The sequence below is a fragment of the Polypterus senegalus genome, chromosome 7 (genome assembly GCF_016835505.1).
Source record: "Polypterus senegalus isolate Bchr_013 chromosome 7, ASM1683550v1, whole genome shotgun sequence".
NCBI classification, from domain to species: Eukaryota; Metazoa; Chordata; class Cladistia; order Polypteriformes; family Polypteridae; genus Polypterus; species Polypterus senegalus.
In genome coordinates this window covers 161,148,368-161,166,953 of record NC_053160.1, presented here as the reverse complement: position 1 = coordinate 161,166,953, position 18,586 = coordinate 161,148,368, and the positions used below count along the sequence as shown (strand labels likewise).

At 40.1% G+C, this 18,586-nt stretch overlaps 2 protein-coding genes across 2 annotated transcripts in view; one reads left to right on the top strand and one right to left on the bottom strand.

Annotated features, from left to right (window-relative positions):
• Positions 1-6,532: 6,532 nt before the first annotated feature.
• LOC120532946 (selenocysteine insertion sequence-binding protein 2-like) overlaps positions 6,533-18,586 on the bottom strand; it is a 70,257-nt gene continuing 58,203 nt past the window's right edge. Inside the window, exons 18-19 of the mRNA XM_039759460.1 lie at positions 6,885-7,034; positions 6,533-6,749 (exon numbers count right to left, since the gene is read on the bottom strand). The gene's annotated coding sequence lies outside the window, so the exon portion shown is untranslated. The remainder of the gene's footprint in view (positions 6,750-6,884; positions 7,035-18,586) is intronic.
• Positions 7,220-18,104, top strand: LOC120532083 (semaphorin-4D-like). Its single transcript, XM_039757988.1, has 4 exons — positions 7,220-7,502; positions 10,064-10,179; positions 16,130-16,296; positions 18,044-18,104. Exons 1-4 carry the CDS (start codon positions 7,367-7,369, stop codon positions 18,102-18,104), a joined length of 480 nt encoding a protein of 159 aa, XP_039613922.1. The 5' UTR covers positions 7,220-7,366.

Genomic DNA, 18,586 nt, shown 5'->3' with positions numbered 1-18,586 from the left:
CTCTTTGATCGCAGCTTCCCCATTAATTTCATTAGCAAACTCAGATTGCAACAATTTAGTTCATCCTTCACTTACATAGAAAATATGTCGTGAAATTAGATCTGAAGTCTTGAGAGTTCCATTAAGTATTAATAGAATGTGAGGAGTGTTTTTTATTAAGAGGTCAAAAAAATGTATCAAGTAAATTTATGATACTCAGTATGGAAAGTGCACTCCTCATAACACTTTACAGTCAAAATTCCAATGAGTGAAAATGAAAACAAAAATGTAAGTAACACGTACCTGTAAAAAATAACTCAAGGCACAGAAAAACAAAGGCTGGAAAAGGTACGGACAAAAAAACATGAAAGACTAAATATATGAAGAGTGTGTACACACCTAGGCTGTCAGACTGAATATCACTATTTAAATATAATTCAAACATATTGTAAAAAGTCTCATTCAAAGGAAAAAAAAATGGACTTTCAGGTGTAAAAGAACCAGTTGTTTGCTTTTAATACACGCTAATTTCAGCATCGTGTGACGAGACACATTGTGCATTATTGCTGTAGTTTGCAGATCTGTTTTTGCACATCGCTTCCATGATCAGCTTTTTCATAATTTTGAATGAAGTGGTATCAGCCTTCTGCTTTGCAAACATCCAGTTTCTCAATAATACATCCTTTAGCATAACGTCCGCCATACATACTGTGAAACAGGACATTATGTGATTTGGACATTGTGTGAACAGCATGTTTATATACAGTACAGTATAGTAAAACCTTAATGGGATACTGTAGTGTACCTCTTTTGACTAAATACAGAGATGGAACGCTACAATGCCCCAGAGACGAGCGATACACAGGATTGGGTTCTGCTGCCTACAAGTCAAGGTTCACAATAAAATAACGATAGTGCAGTACAGTACTGGCAGCACACTTGCTTTGTATACAAGAGACGTGTTGCATGCAGGAAGCTGTTGTGTTCACTACATCTGGTTAAATCTGCTATTCTCTGATCAGGATTTCTGAACTGTTATTATAATGGGACCGCAGACCAGTGACGTGCGGTGAGGTTCATGACTGGTGACTCCTTCAGAGTCAGATTTACAAATATATGAACCCTAAAGAGTAGCTTATTCACTATTCAGTTTGCAGCATGCACCTTGGCTACTGGTTATGTTTCTTATCTCATCAGCATTCTTTACACACACGCAGGTTATGTTCATATTTGGCTAAGAAGGAACGTTATATTGATGGCAGTGAGAGAGTGGAGAGAGCGCGTTTGCTCTGCACCCTCCATGTGCTCTAAATTTGCCGTTGCAATCCCATAATTTATACTCATTCAATACAAATGGAAGCAAAAAGTGGTGTACAAAAAAAAATGTTGAAATATTTTGTTGTTTTTTAAAGCTTTTAATTCTGATGCTTTAATCAATTTTAATATTGACTGTTCAAGAAAAGAATAACAAGAAAAACAAATGAATATTTTATTTAAGGTCTAAATTTAGTTTAAAAAAAATTAGTTTTTCTTAGTCTGATCCCATTTTTTATAAAACTGAAAACCGTTTATGGTCTTACCTTTATTTGTAAATGAAGTCCATGTGCCTATCCTTCTCCATGAAAGTCTCCGTCACTTTCTTGTAAAACTCCTCCTTATTTTGATTTAGTTTTAAAAGTCTTAATCTTCCATTTTGGCAGTCAGTCGGAACAAAAAATAGAACTAAACAGAGTGCTGCAGTGCGCTTGACTTTCTGATATCACTAACGTATTGGCGCCTCTGCGTAGAAGAACAGCAGCAATGAGCACCTGTTGAGCTCACATGCGCCCCCTTTGGTGGCTGTCAGCCTCACCTTGTGCCTTTTCACTGCGGTTTTCTGTCCGATCAGCAAGACTAGATATGTGACACACATCCATTAAAGATATTAGCCAGCCTCTGGAAAGTCAGGGTGTATAATTTTGCCTCACACTGAGTCAACAGCACCTTCAATTTCGTTGTTCTTTTGAAAAAGTGACAATGACAATAAAGATCTATCTATCTATCTATCTATCTATCTATCTATCTATCTATCTATCTATCTATCTATCTATCTATCTATCTATCTACAGTGGTGTGAAAAACTATTTGCCCCCTTCCTGATTCCTTATTCTTTTGCATGTTTGTCACACAAAATGTTTCTGATCATCAAACACATTTAACCATTAGTCAAATATAACACAAGTAAACACAAAATGCAGTTTTTAAATGATGGTTTTTATTATTTAGGGAGAAAAAAAAATTCAAACCTACATGGCCCTGTGTGAAAAAGTAATTGCCCCCTGAACCTAATAACTGGTTGGGCCACCCTTAGCAGCAATAACTGCAATCAAGCCTTTGCGATAACTTGCAATGAGTCTTTTACAGCGCTCTGGAGGAATTTTGACCCACTCATCTTTGCTGAATTGTTGTAATTCAGCTTTATTTGAGAGTTTTCTAGCATGAACCACCTTTTTAAGGTCATGCCATAGCATCTTAATTGGATTCAGGTCAGGACTTTGACTAGGCCACTCCAAAGTCTTCATTTTGTTTTTCTTCAGCCATTCAGAGGTGGATTTGCTGGTGTGTTTTGGGTCATTGTCCTGTTGCAGCACCCAAGATCGCTTCAGCTTGAGTTGACGAACAGATGGCTGGACATTCTCCTTCAGGATTTTTTGGTAGACAGTAGAATTCATGGTTCCATCTATCACAGCAAGCCTTCCAGGTCCTGAAGCAGCAAAACAACCCCAGACCATCACACTACCACCAACATATTTTACTGTTGGTATGATGTTCTTTTTCTGAAATGCTGTGTTCCTTTTACGCCAGATGTAACAGGACATTTGACTTCCAAAAAGTTCAACTTTTGTCTCATCAGTCCACAAGGTATTTTCCCAAAAGTCTTGGCAATCATTGAGATGTTTCTTCTCAAAATTGAGACGAGCCCTAATGTTCTTTTTGCTTAACAGTGGTTTGCGTCTTGGAAATCTGCCATGCAGGCCGTTTTTGCCCAGTCTCTTTCTTATGGTGGAGTCGTGAACACTGACCTTAATTGAGGCAAGTGAGGCCTGCAGTTCTTTAGACATTGTCCTGGGGCCTTTTGTGACCTCTCGGATGAGTCGTCTCTGCGCTCTTGGGGTAATTTTGGTCGGCCGGCCACTCCTGGGAAGGTTCACCACAGTTCCATGTTTTTGCCATTTGTGGATAATGGCTCTCACTGTGGTTCGCTGGAGTCCCAAAGCTTTAGAAATGGCTTTATAACCTTTACCAGACTGATAGATCTCAATTACTTCTGTTCTCATTTGTTCCTGAATTTCTTTGGATCTTGGCATGATGTCTAGCTTTTGAGGTGCTTTTGGTCTACTTCTCTGTGTCAGGCAGCTCCTATTGAAGTGATTTCTTGATTGAAACAGGTGTGGCAGTAATCAGGCCTGGGGGTGGCTACGGAAATTGAACTCAGGTGTGATACACCACAGTTAGGTTACTTTTGAACAAGGGGGCAATTACTTTTCACACAGGGCCATGCAGGTTTGGATTTTTTCTCCCTAAATAATAAAAACCATCATTTAAAAACTGCATTTTGTGTTTACTTGTGTTATATTTGACTAATGGTTAAATGTGTTTGATGATCAGAAACATTTTGTGTGACAAACATGCAAAAGAATAAGAAATCAGGAAGGGGGCAAATAGTTTTTCACACCACTGTATCTATCTATCCTTATATTGGTGACAGACAGAGAGACAGCAACAGGCAGGTGCCAGTTGCTGGCATCACCCCGTGTGTGAGGCAGAGCGCAGTCCAAGGTGAGGTGAGGCTCGTCGCTGCCTCAACTCACGTTGCTCCCCTTTATTTGAAGAGGAAATGTGCAATATTAGCGATTTTGACTATAAAAATGATCTCAATTATTGGAATCATACAGAAAACAAATTTATAGCACAGATCAATGGACACATTTATTTTATGTTATCGTTATAGTTTTTTTTTCACTTTTCATGATCCTCACCTGCCGCACGTCCCCCCCACAGACGTATATGTGGTCAGAATATAACCCAAATGGACGTTATGCAGCACGTCACATTATTGTGTTGTTTTCTTTCAATGACATCCGCTAAATCAAGTTCCATGCAACTGACTTTGTTGCAGCAATAAAGGGAAGTAACTGAACTGGACTGACTTATCTGAGCCCTTGCTCCCCTGTAAGGTACCCCTGTTATCGTATGTCTGCCACAGATGTGGGACAACCACTTGTGATGCCTGTCCTGATGGCTGGCCCTGAATGCCATAAATGATATTCTCATGACTCACAGAAGACCAGAAATGTTGTTGTGTATTAATTTCCTCTACAAAATGAAGAACGGTTACTTTCTTTCGCAGAGTTGCACCCACTTGGTTTTATGCAGTTCTTACACATGGCCCTGATGTGGACATTTTTCAGCTTTGAACTGCAGTCTGTTTATGGTATATTTAAATTATTTTGCTCAAACAATCCAGGATGAAGTCAATTTACAGGACTTTTAATTACAGGCATGGCAAGCATCCTTTTGTATTCTACTAGTAATTTATGAATTTGTTCCAGTCAGGCTCTTTTCTAATTAGTTTATGACCTGGAAATGGGAAATGAGTAAAGATGCCTCAAAGTCTGTTTTAGTTCATTTTTATCTTTGGAACAGATGGATGTCGTATGACTAGGCATAAAAAAATCAGTTTACTGTTTGAGAAAGGAAGGAGTGTAGAGGTACCTAAAAGATCAAACTCTTCGATCAGAGTCCTTCGTCAACAGAACAGGATGGCCAATCAAAAGTCCTTTTAACATAATGATGGACTGAAAAGAAGAGGAAGAAAATCAACAGTAGGGTGATAATAAAGATCAAGAGACACAAGATGATCTGATTTGGATTGTCAGAAAATGTAACGATGAACAATGCAGAACGCTAAACTAAAAGCCATCCAGGACATTAACCCCATGATACTTGAGTAAGCTTTTCCAAGACTGATTGTCACTAAAGCTGATGGCCTCCTAGTAGTCCGGGACCGACCAGGACTGAGGGGGGGCAATAAGACAGGCACAAGAGAGGCAGATGTTCAAATAAAGGTATTTTTTTATTCCACAATAAAAGAAAAAAAAAACAGTTCCTGATTGTAAATATTTGCATGAAAAATCCAGTCCAGAGACAAAACAAATCTAATTATGAAAATGTAAAGAAGAAAAATATATAAAACACAGAGGGAGGCTCTTATCCTGTTGCATACGCGGTCACTTTTAGTTCATGTAAGGGCATCAGCAGCCGTGAAATAAAACAGAACTGGACTCTGTTTCAGCCCATGTCATAAATTCAGCTCCTTAACATCAACCAGCTGCTCAGCCACCAGGCACCTCTTAGCCTGGCGCATTCTAACCCACCTCCTCAAATCTCTCCAGACGATCGTCCCCCTCTTGCGGCCACAACTGTACTTATAAAGGAATTTCAATTCCCGTGTTCAGCTGGCCTAAACAGAGAGAGATACCATTTCAGGCCTGCCGGAGGAATCACACACCTCGAACAAAAGTCTAAATATCCAACAGTAAAATACACATTTAAACACTAAATAACAAAAAGCAAAAAAAAAAGGTTACTAAGACACAAAAAAACACATTACAGTACACATATACACTTAATCCAAAATGGACTCCGCTATAGCAGTTTAAAGCACTGGCTGGTGAACATGGAAAACTATGTGTGAGGATTGTAGCTGGAATGAATACCAGAATATCAAAATAAAAAACGTGAAAGAATCAACCTGCCGGCAAGTTCAAAACCATGTCAATTATATATTTTTTTTCTCGTTGTAAACTTGCTGACATTTTGCCAATTGCGGTTTATGCATAATGCTTAACTGATGATCTAGCTGTCCAGTATCTGTCTGCACTAGACTGTTAGCGTCCCGGTGAGGCTATAGCGTCACACTGATTATATCCAGACTGCACTATTTTGTTTTCTGCTACTTGGTATTTTTAGAAATTAATAAATACCATGTTGCTTTTATATTTTCTATACTTTGTATCTAGAATGATTAAAATAATAAATGGGTACCAGTTGTGAGTTAGATAACTGCTGTCATATTCACAGGGTTTATCAAGGCTATTGAGGTCACTCCTCAATAATTCGAAGATCAACTGTGGTAAAAGTGTTGGTAAGTGGCAGATAATCAAAAGAATTGCGCTTTTCGGTGTGTCTTGATGACACCCACATGTTCGTTAAAGTTGGTGTTAGTGAATCCCTATATAGATAATCTTGTGACTGGCAACTGGCACCATTTGAGGTTGAGTCTGGATCTGTGTATCTGTGTGCATGTTAATCTTCAAGGACTGAGTACATGAGCCTAATGAACGTTCTTGTTTAGCATCACAAACTTCACGATAGTACAAACACACACCAGTGACAGTGACGTTTCTATTGCAAAAGTTGAAATTACCAACAATCACGCTTTGGATTAAAACCCGTGCACAATCTATTTCAGTTCTGCCCTTATTTCCAAAGTGGTTAGACGTGGTTTGTGTTTTTTTTTTTTTTCCAGGGATTACAGCACAGATTCAGCTGTCTGTAAATATAAAATGTCTACTGTGGATGAAGTTTTCTCTCGAGGCGCTTACATGGAAGAAGTCATCGTTTTCGGGACGTACAAAAGTTGGTTCAGACGTCAGGGAACTTTTTCAGGTCCTCGACCAGGAGAGGTCTGCATTTTCAGTTGTGGTTTTTTTTTGTCTTAACAAACACTGAAAGTCATTAAAGTTCCTTATTTATAAATCTATATAATGTAATAAATCAGACAAAACAAGAGAAAGGTTTGGGGTTCCATCCCATAAATTATAAATACTGCTGTGAAGAAAACAGCAATTCTGTTGACTAACCTCTAAAGACTGAGCCCAAAATGGGTCTGTTGAGCCTGGAAAGTTGGAGGATTTTATAGCTGGAAGGAAGAAAGAGGCGGGTCTTTGGAACCATAGCAGGAAGTGACATCAGAGTCTGGGTTGTGCCCGGAAGTCCTATCTGTAAAGATACTGGAGGACAGATTAGGCAGGTTTTATGGTTCTGTAGAGAGAGGAGAAAATTTGTTAATATACTTTGCTAACCCCTTATGCGGACCAGTATGTTCACTTAAGTCCCTCGTCTGCTGCCTATGCACAACATATGTGACAATAATTAAAGTAAAGCTGCAAGCATTGTAAAAATATTTTCATCTGGATTGCAAACCTTAACAATATGACTAATGCTGTTGCCTCACACATTTTTTTTCTTCTTCTAGTGTATAAATGACAACACCAGAAAGCAGAACATCCAAAGTTCCAAAGACTTGCCATCAGATATTTTGGAATTTCTGGCAAAATCACCAATGATATATGACTCAGTGCTACCAGCAGGAAATCGCCCCCAGATGGTCTTCAAAAACATGAATTACACACAGATTGCGATTGACCAAGTCCATGCCCTGGACAGCAGAACCTATGACATTATCTTTATAAGCACAGGTATGGATGATACTACCAAGACAATGTGGCACTGTGGAGCAGCAGCATGTTGGTCAAATAATAAAAAAACACCATACAATAAAAAACAATGAATTAAAATGGTCAAGTCCTGAAATATGTCCACTGCTGTGCTTCTCCAAAAAGAATTGTGGCATGCAGCAAAGCAGATCCTAAAGGCCCATTCATCCATCTAAACCCATTTAATATACTCCCTGTGCCCAGGAGGGCTGAGGCCTACCTTAGCTTTTAGTTTCACAAAAGCCTTAAAGTGGTTGTTGCTTCTTCTTGAATGTATAAAAATTAGCCTGGCCATAGCAAGTGTTTGTCACAGAGTCTTTCCTGGCCATAGCAAGTGTTTGTAACAGAGTCTCTCCTTGCCATAGCAAGTGTTTGATAACAGAGTCTCTCTTGGTCATAGCAAGTGTTTGATAACAGAGTCTCTCCTTGTAATAGCAAGTGTTTGTCACAGAGTCTGTCCTGGCCATAGCAAGTGTTTGAAACAGAGTCTATCCTGGCCATAGCAAGTGTTTGATAACAGAGTCTCTCCTTGCCATAGCAAGTGTTTGATAACAGAGTCTCTCTTGGTCATAGCAAGTGTTTGATAACAGAGTTTGTGCTTGCCATAGCAAGTGTTTGTCACAGAGTCTTTCCTGGCCATAGCAAGTGTTTGACACAGTCCCTCCTTGCCATAGCAAGTGTTTGTAACAGAGTCTCTCCTTGCCATAGCAAGTGTTTGATAACAGAGTCTCTCTTGGTCATAGCAAGTGTTTGATCACAGAGTCTCTCCTTGTAATAGCAAGTGTTTGTCACAGAGTCTGTCCTGGCCATAGCAAGTGTTTGAAACAGAGTCTATCCTGGCCATAGCAAGTGTTTGATAACAGAGTCTCTCCTTGCCATAGCAAGTGTTTGATAACAGAGTCTCTCTTGGTCATAGCAAGTGTTTGATCACAGAGTTTGTGCTTGCCATAGCAAGTGTTTGTCACAGAGTCTCTCTTTGCCATAGCAAGCGTTTGATAACAGAGTCTCTCCTTGTAATAGCAAGTGTTTGTCACAGAGTCTGTCCTTCTTTTTATCATTTAACTCTTTCAGGGTGGATGTCGACTTTTGTCGAGAGCTGGGGTTGAAGGCAATAATCGGCTGTAAATGTTGATAAAACTCAACATTACATTATAGGTAGACCCTTCTTGCCACAAATACTTTTAATTCTCGTTGACTGGTGTGTGAATAGCAACGTCTAGAATGTCATCAATGTCGGGTGAAGAGAGCGAAACGAATGCACAAGGCAAAAAAATTGTGTTCATTATTTATTTATTTTTGTGTATTATTACTGAATCAGACTCTGACTTACCGCACTCTAATTTGGATGCAAGCGATCCGGAAACTGAAAACGAAAGAAAGGTAACTGTTTTTTTTCCAGAACGTGCCCTTCAGCTTATAAGCGATGAGACAAACAGTACATAATTAGTCTGTGAGATTTCACACTGTAGAGGCTCATGAAACATAAAACAGATTGGTATTTGTTATAAAAAAATACTTTATGTTGATTTGTGTGTGAAACCATTGCTTTGTGTGCTTTTTTTATATTCAGCCCTGGAAGACAAGGAGAAAAAAAAATGAGCTCTAAAAGGGTTAAATAATTTCCTGTTCTTGAACCCTTGGGAGAGTGAACTTGCACAACATTTTGAAAGACAAAACTCTTAAACCGTTAATCACATCACCTAAGAAAAGCTTTTCTACTCGTTTATTTCAGAATATGTCTACTGTGATATACTGGGGTCTAGAGTTAGTCATCGTATAGTTCCTGTGACCCTAACATTAGATTAAGCAGGTTCCATAATGTAGTATGTATAACATTTTACATTGATGAATGAAATTATTGCTTTCTTTCTTCAATGAATATTTCAAATATATAAATCAAATCAAAAATTCTGAATCTCCAAACAGTTCATAGGTGGCTTTTCAGTTTACTGCATTGTACATTTATTCGTATGCTACTTTTAAACAGAAGAAATGAACGTGTGTCACCTATGAAGAGGGCAGTGCAGCTTGTTCACGATTCCTGGGCAGGTCTCAAGGAAATGCGCAGTATCCCATAATTCAACACAAACTCCCATTAATATTGTCACAATCTCTTATTAACGTTAGTAGTACGCTAGTAAGAATTGCACAGAGAGCTCCATCCATGTCTTAGCCAAACATTCCTTTTAATTGGAGCTTTAGGGTGGGATTTGCTTTTTCATCCTAAACTGACCCTTTCATTTCTGTGGCATTTTTTCTGAGTTCATTTATTCATAAAACTCTAATTTCTTAATCAATCTGCACTTTTAATCTGTTTTCAATAAAATTCACTGTTATGAGTTAAGTGTGTTTGTTATCAGGGAATACGTTACATCAAAATTAAGCTGGATACTCTCAGTAATGATGTAATATGAATACTTTCAAATGCAAAAAAAGCCATATTGAATAACTCCTCTAAGGTTTTGCTGTATGTAAAGACACAACCGATGAAAATTAACATTAAATGTGCTTATGAAATATGTTTATATGCTTGTTTCATGCAGATGATGGACATGTGCACAAAACAGTCGTTATTGACAATGAATTGCATATTATTGAGGAAATTCAACTGCTCCCTAACCCTGAACCCATTAAAGCACTGCTTTTATCCTCTGGGCAGGTAAGACTCATTTGTTAAATAAGTTTCCCTGACGTTTTGTTTTCTTTTTTTTTTATGTAATTCAGTATTTGGTACACTGTTTTAACCCCCAAGGAGTGTGTTGTCATTTAAGTCTTTACTTCATTGAAACAGAATCCAGACATTTTTTCTATACTAGTATAGTGCAAACAATGGTACAAAGCTAAGTCTGTCTGATTTGATCACGTTACTCTGTTCACCGGATATGCTAGCCCTTACGCCCCTCTTTCTTTGTGCGTCGTCTTGTTGCCTTTGTTCACCAGACATGGCAGGCCTCTTTTGTCGTTATCAAAGCCCATTTGGAGCCCTAGCCAGGGTTGGCAGATGTCGCTCCTCCTTGTCCATAACAGGTAGTCGATATTATTAGACTTTGATGACCCTAGGGGTCTGTGGTATAGCGGGTCCAGAGCCCTCGACAAGGGCCAGCAGTTTTAATTTGGATAAATATTCACTGTGAGGCTGGTTGTAGCAAGCCACGGGGCGAACTGCGGTATGGGCGTTTCACACCTAGTGCACAGGTGAGGGACTGCCCACATCCGTGATTGTTCCTGTGGCTAACATGCTGCAGCTGCTATGACCCCTCAATATAAAAGAAGCGCGAGTCGGTTAGGGAAGAGATCAGAGAGAACAAAATGGAAAGAAAAAAGAAAGAAAGGACGGAGGTTGCAGGAAGTGCGCGCACAAGTCGGTGCAGGAGAGCGAGCAAGCGAGTGAGCGAGAGTTAGGCTCGCTGGCAGCTGGACAGTGAGCCCTAGCGGGGTGTTTGGCCCACACCCGAGGGCCGTAATTAGTGGTCGCTCCCGCTGAGCATGTTTTGAAGGGCGGAAGTGATGGGAAGAAGGATGGCTGGCCGCGTAAGGCCGAGAAGGCTGCGGGAGTCGGGAGGCTTGGGTGGTAAACTCCCTGGCGTGAGGGTCCTGGTCGTCAGGGAAGCCAAGTCTTGGTCTGGAGGGAGCGGAACTGAAGCCAGGGATCGGGACGCCACCAGATCAGTAGTGGAAAGAAGGTCAGCTGCAGGTAGAGTGGCTCCCCTGTTGCGAAGCCTGGACAGGGAGAAGCAGGGGAGTCACCAGTTAAAAGAAGACACCGGGCTTGTCATTTGTTTTTAGAGACTGCTTCCTAAAGAACGTTTTAACCTCGTTTTAAAAGGATTTTTTTTTTGTAATGTTTTTAACCTCCACATTTTCTTTTATTGGATTATTTATTTCATGAAGCTACTTGAAAGCACTGCACTTTGTGAACACTTTGTTTTTGTTTATCTTAATAAAAGCACTTTTTGAACTATCCCCTTGCTCAGTTGTTGCCTTCACTTTCTAGCTCATCTTGGTAGCATTGTCGACGGTGTAGGGTTTAAGGGCTCCCGAACAGCGATGGGTGCATAGAGTAGAACCCGCATCGTCACAGGGTCCCCCTCTATGCCCAAAGCACATGTCTTCAGAAATACCATACATACCACAGACATTATCATCGTACTTCAACCAACCAGGTGGTGGATTTGGGTTCATCATCTACATCCAGAGCATGTGCACCCCCCAATAGCACAAACATCACCGCTTTGTGCATATGCCACAGACTTTAAGGAGTGCTCACCCAATGGTGTACGCTGCATGTGCACTTTTAATTTCAGAAACACAAATAGTGCCATTCAGTGCCCGGAGCATCATGTGCTTTCAGAAACGCAAACGTTGCTCCTTTGTGTATATACTGCAGACATCAAACCGGGATGGGGTGGGGATTCACCCTCAGTGTCCAGAGCGAGTGCCCCTTTTCATAAATGGTGCACCTCAGATGACAGCACATAAAGTGGACGCCTGTGTCGCCTAATGGATTGACTGGATCTGATATTTCTGTTGTACATAATACCAGTCCAAAGATTGGACATATTTAGAAATTCTCATGTTTTTCATAAAAACTGAGACCTTTTTTTATCAAGATACCATTAAATTGATTTAAAAACACACTCCAGACTTTTCTAGTGTTGCAAATTGCTATTGTTGCTTGAAATGATTCATTTTTAAAATTTATTATTTATATGTGACTGCAAAGCTCCATTTTCAGCAGCCATTCCTTCACAGTCCTAATAGTCGACTCCCTTAGCTTATCCTTAACTAGTCACTTGGGGGCTCTGCCCCCTGCTCACTTCGCTCGCCAACCCCCAGGTGGGCACTACACGCTAGCCACTTCACGGGTCTGCCGCTCGCATATGGGGAAGCGGATGTATAATTTAAACAGTGTGAAATAAGGCGCTATATAGGTGCCTGTCCTGGCACAGATTCACACTGAGGCATGTGTCATACCCGCAAGACTTTTATTTCTCTTCACCTGTGGGGCACGTCTTCCCTGTGAACCCTACAGGCATAACACAGTCCCAAGCACTTAATCCAAACAACCAACCCTTCTTCTGGCATCACAGGCAACCTCGTCCTCTTCCTCCCGATTCTGGCCCTGAGTGGTGGTTGCTGGCCCTCTTTATAGCCCACCTGGAAGTGCTCCAGGTGCTTGATCACCTGCTTCTGATTGCGCCTCCGAGTGGGGCTGTAGAGTTGTCCAGCTGGGCTGTATAATCCATGCAGCACCCCCTGGCGGCCACCCCAACTCCCAACCCATGGAGCCCTGCGGGAGGTTGTGGCATCACCGCCAGCCAGGGAGGCTGCCACCAAGCGTCCTGAAGGAGGTACTGAGTTGCCCATGGTTGCTCCCCCGGAACACATGCAGCAGGGGCATCCCAGCCGGGCATGCAACCCGGTCGCCTGCCACAACAGATTGTTATTTTCATGGGAATTGTTACATATACATAATAGAACTATTTTACATTACAGTGAATAATTAACCATAGTAAAAAATAGTAAAACGTAATAAATTGAAAGATAATTATGTTTCATGTTGCATTAAGAGTTATTCGTTGAGAAATACGATTTCTTTCTGTTTGGCTTTGAAATTAACACGCAAATATTTTCTAAACTTAGCTTTTTTTTAAATTAACTTTTTGTGAATATTGCATTGAATTTTGATTCCGTGTTTGGACTTACATCGTGACAAGGCAACATATAACTGCCCGTGAGTGAATAATGTTTCTTTCTCTCTAATAAATAAACCGACTTTTTCGAATATTTGTCCCTGTGATTTGTTAATTGTCATAGCAAAAGCTATTCTAACGAGAAACTGTAAAAGTTTTAATACGAATGGCATATCAAGATCTCCTTTGGTCTCTAATGTTATCTGCGGAAGATGTACTACATTACCTTTCTTGTCACCTGGTAAAATTTTACATGTCAGAATTGTTTGACCAATTTTGAATACAACTAATCTTGTCCTATTGCATAGCCCATCACTCATAAATAAATTACGCAATAACATTACGATACATCCTTCTTTCAACAGTAATTCGGCCGGTGGTGTTAACGTTTGTAGATATTCTACGGGATATTGTAAGTTGATGTTTTCATCTTCCGCAACATCGCCACCAACTGTTTCAGCATAGTCTATTGATGTGTATTGAACCAATTTGCTGTGTAACCGATCAACAATTTTCACGTTAATCCGTTTGACTTCATCGTTTCTCGGCGCTAGGATTGCCCGTGTACTCATTTCTTTGGGATGAAATTCTTCAATAAGATTTGGACATAATAAGTCTTTTATTGGGAACTGAAAGTTAGGAAAACGTAAAAATTTGTAAGACTTGGGAGCACAGGAACTGTGTCTGACAAAAGCATTCACACGAATGAGAGGTGAGAGGACCGTGGGCCGTTAACCACAAATATTTGAGAGGAGACTTGGCAATAGTCTCTCGTCTTGCGGGACTTGAAAAAATCTCTTGGCAATAGTCTCATCTCAAGATTTTCTTTTATAATAGATTGAATAAATAATAATTGACTATTAGAGAAACCTTTTAGCACTACTGAAACCCGTTATTCTATTCACGTGGGCTGCAAGGTACTGGCATCCCTAAAGTTCAATTCTGGTTTCAAAAATGGCTAAAATGAAAAGACTGTATTGTTTTTGTTTTGAGCAGCATGAAGGTTATGTCAGGTGACAGATTATTAGTCATTTCAAAAAAACAATGGCCATTAGCAACACTTGGAATGTCTTGGCTGAATTCATAAATCTGTTTTATGGTATCTTGATACAAAAGGTTTCAGTCCTTATCAAAAACATGTGGTTGCTTGAGTTTACAGTGTTTAATGCCAGACATGCTGGCAGTGTTGATTTCCCCATTTAGAAAGTAAATCAAACCTCAATTATGAGTAGAAGGAACCTAGGGTTCAAAAATAAATGTCCAGAGGGAAAGTTAAATGTCAGTGTCTTTCCCTGTTAATAGAGAAGGGGGGATTTCATGAATAATAATAGTAATAATTGCATTTACATAGCGCTTTTCTCGCTACTCATAGTGCTTAGACAGAGGGGAGCCACTCCAACTACCACCAATGTGTAGCACCCACCTGGATGATGCGATGCCAACCATTATTGCACCATTACGCTCACCACATGAGCTATTAGGTGGCAAAGTGGCGAGAGAGAGAGAGAGACAATTAGAGACAGGGGATGATTGGGGGGGGCAGAATGGACGGGGCTGTGATGGGCAAGTTAGCCAGAACCCCTACTCTTTTCAAAATATGCACAGGGATGTTAATAAACACATAGAGTCAGGACCTCTGTGTGACCTCTAGGACCCTGGGGCATTGGGATTCTCACACACAGACCACAGGGTAGGTAGGCGTCCCCTGCCGGCCTCATCAACGCGTCTTCCAGCAGCAACCCAAGCTTTCCCTGGTTGGTCTCCCATAGAAGTAGTGGCTGGGCCTAAACACTCTTGGATGACCTGATCTGAAGCGCAGGTGAGATGTGGTGTTGTAGCAGCATAGTGACAACGTTGGCGTGATAAAGAACCTGACTGAGCAAGTGTGAAACTGGATGGATGGACGGATGGCCAGACATCGGCACTGTGCTGTCTCATTGTCTGTGGAGTTTGCACATTTGAGTGTTGATTCACCCCCCATTCTTAAAGACATTTAGGTTAGGTGACAACACATATGAACTGGATGTGTGGTTGAATCCTGTCTTGGGTTGAGTTAGGACTCCAATGGTGTTGCATTAAAATGAGTAGAGTTTAAAAAAATAAATGAAATGATTAGCTACAACACAATGCATTGGTAAAGTGAATTGGAACTTTGCCTTTTATTAATATCTGTTACACCAAATGTCCATTAGCATTGTCTGCTTGTAAATGGCATCCTGTGTGTGTTCATATGCCTAGCAGCGCCCTGGCAAACGGCAAACAAGTAATGAAGTGGCAGCAGTGGCAGGTGGGCAGCACAGGATGTGAGGAGACTCAAAGTCACTCCATAGCCGCCTCTGAGGCTGAGAAAGTACAACTGCCACTGACCTCCACTGTTTTCGATATTTTATTGGTAACCAGTGTAGCTGAACAAGGCATGACGTCATGCAAGGCGAGTTCAAAAATAGTTGGCCTGCCAACCGGGCAACACCCCGTTTACTTCACTGCCACAAAAAAATGAAGCAACTCTTTAACAAAATGATGTCTGGCTGGCGCTGCAAAGGTTGGCAAGTTGCCGTGGTTTATAAATGCGTGAATTGTCTGCGTGACCTTCCTTGTGGCTACGTAGGTCCAATTTGAAACGCCACTTCATGGGAGCGTCTATCCTTTATACCGGCGGGGCCAGAAGAGGGGCTATGAGGGTAAAGGGAGGCAAGACTTTTAGAGACAGCGCCCCCCTCTTGTCCCGGGGTGGTACCACATACCTTAGGTGAGCCCTGAAGGCAATTCTCAGACAGCAGTCCTACATTTTAAATTGAAATCTTTTATTTGGCATTATTTCCTTTTGGTTTAAAAAACTTAACAATTTTAATTTTTATTATTGATGATATGTTAACTTTTTTTCAGTTCTTCTAAAATTATATTTAATAATTACAGAAAAAGTCCCTGTATGCAGGCTCAGATGGAAGGCTTGTGCAGTCACCCGTTGAATTCTGTGAAAAGCACCAGTCTTGTGTGGATTGCATTTTAACTAGGGATCCATACTGTGCTTGGAGCACCGACGCGAGCCTCTGTGTCAACCAGATCACGCACAGAAATGCAGGGTAAGTTCATTACGGCCTGAGCTGCCAGGCTTTCATATTTCTAAATTAAACTACTGTAATTCTGCTAAATGTTTCCAGTGCTATTAAAATAAACCTCTCAGAGTTTAACCCGACTGATATAATTTCCATACCCAAGTCAAACTCGGAGTTAATTAACGCCAAGGAGGTTAAGAAGGGTGCTGTGCTGTACTACATAACTAAGAAGCCGATCAGCGCACACAGCATAACCCTGAAGTCGCACATTACAAATTGTGGGTTTAGCTAGGACACCTCACAGTATTAATTCAGTGCTTTCTAGTTACAGAAGCAAATTCATTCTGTGATGGTGCTTTCATCAAAAATTGTGTGCAGTCAATTACACCCCTTGCTATTTGGCTATATGACATTTATTTTAGAATTCCTCATAGTTCCTACTGAAAAGCTCCCGACACTAAATACCCCTCAATTAAGTAAACCAGTTAACGGAACAGGGATTGCATGATTTCTGCATGATGGTCTCTGTAATGTGGGTTCCAGTTCTGCACACAACTCCAAGAGGATGGCTCGAAGAAGTCTTAATCGGCTTATAAGCCTGTTGTCATCATCATGAGTCAAAAAGCCATTGCCATCCCTGAAAAGCAGTGCCTTGTTAACCCGCCATACTGCAGTCCAGCCTCATAAAGGTTTGCCGCATAGCCACATAACATAGCGCAGGAGCGGACGGACGGACTGCCTCTACGTGAGGTTTTTCAGAAACATAACTCCTGTGGAAAATGAGAATTAACTGTAATTGCTCTGGATTTTAAAACTGTTATTTTCACTTTGATGTTGACGGTTATAACAGTTACATTTCATTTATATTCATTTCTATGCTTTAATGTGTCAAAAGGTAAGGATTTTGACCGAGTACAATGATTTTCCATAGGCACTGTCACCAAAGGCACCAGATAACATCTGCTGAGTGAACAGTCTTGTTTTCCAAGAGTCCTTTGTTCTGTCTACAATTTGCTTTACTTTTTACTTTCTTGTATACAAAGTATAAGTATTGTAATCATCCAAAAATTCAACCTTTGAGATTTTGACGAATCTCGACATTTTGGACCTCGCCGAGTCCAATTTATTTTCTCATAAGGAAAGTATTGTAATCGTCTAAAAATTCGAGCTCTTGAGATTTTGATGAAATCTCAACATTTTAGATCTCTCCATGGCATTTTTGGAATTACAGTATGTGTGTTGTGTGTGTGTATGTATGTAAACACAACAACATGAGTACGCTTTCAGTTAGGTCAACCAAATTTTGCATACAAGTGTTAGGTACGAAACGTAGATTTCTACCCACTTTTGAACTATTTCCACTAACCGGAAGCGCTATTTTTTATTCATGCAGCTGCAGATTCAGATTTATTCAACTTTACTTTTATAATAATTGTGCAATATACTGAATTATTAATTTGATTTGTTGTTGATGGTTCTTTAATGTACATAATATAAAAATATAATCAGTTGTTTGGTTTATTCCTCAAATATCCATCCCAATATCGGAGTAAACGAGAAAGTCTAGGGGAGACCAGTCCCGATATTTAATAATTATCTTTTGTAACTTCTAAAACAAGTCAAAGAAGTTGAGATATTTGGTGCTCACAGCTTGTGAAATGCCTGTCTTCTGTGATTTTGGGTGTAAAAGAGTAGAGGGGACCAGGACCATCATGAACTCAGTAAGTAAGCACATGACACTACCAGCTTCTAATTTCATTTTTTTAATTGGCAGTGGCCTGATTCAGAGGTTGAATGGAGATTTCAGTGTCTGCCCCCCAGGTATGTATCACTAATAGTTTTCATTGCCCACAATTATATTTGGATTGATTTGAAAAGGAATACTTTGGAGCTTAAATAATACAAAATATTGGGTAACACTTTAGGTACTGCAAAAATGCATTGATTACTCATTTACTTTTACATAACAAGAGCTTAACAAAGGCTTCTTTTGGTCTTAGTAACGCTTATAAAACAGATAGTTTATTTATCTCTGCACTGCAGGACACGGTGACAGACATGACAATAAAATTCCTTGTTAATACAACGGAATCATAGGCCTTATACTAAATATGTAATATCAAGAGAAATGTGTCTCAGTTAAGCCACTGCAGATCACCCTAAAGTGAAGAAACACTTTATTGATGTTTTTAAGTGCTATGAAGACCCAAAGAATTGTATGTTAAGGCCTTGTTACATAATAGTAAACGAGTAACATGCATTTTTTGCAATACCTAAAGTGTACATATTGCACTTCAGACACAATTTGTTGGAAAGT

Excerpts from the sequence above, each read along its gene's own strand:
- LOC120532083 (XM_039757988.1), top strand. The coding sequence starts at position 7,367 with ATGATATATGACTCAGTGCTACCAGCAGGAAATCGCCCCCAGATGGTC. Across the intron at positions 10,180-16,129 it reads TGCTTTTATCCTCTGGGCAG|AAAAAGTCCCTGTATGCAGG; the intron begins GTAAGACTCATT and ends TAATAATTACAG. Across the intron at positions 16,297-18,043 it reads ATCACGCACAGAAATGCAGG|TGGCCTGATTCAGAGGTTGA; the intron begins GTAAGTTCATTA and ends TTTAATTGGCAG.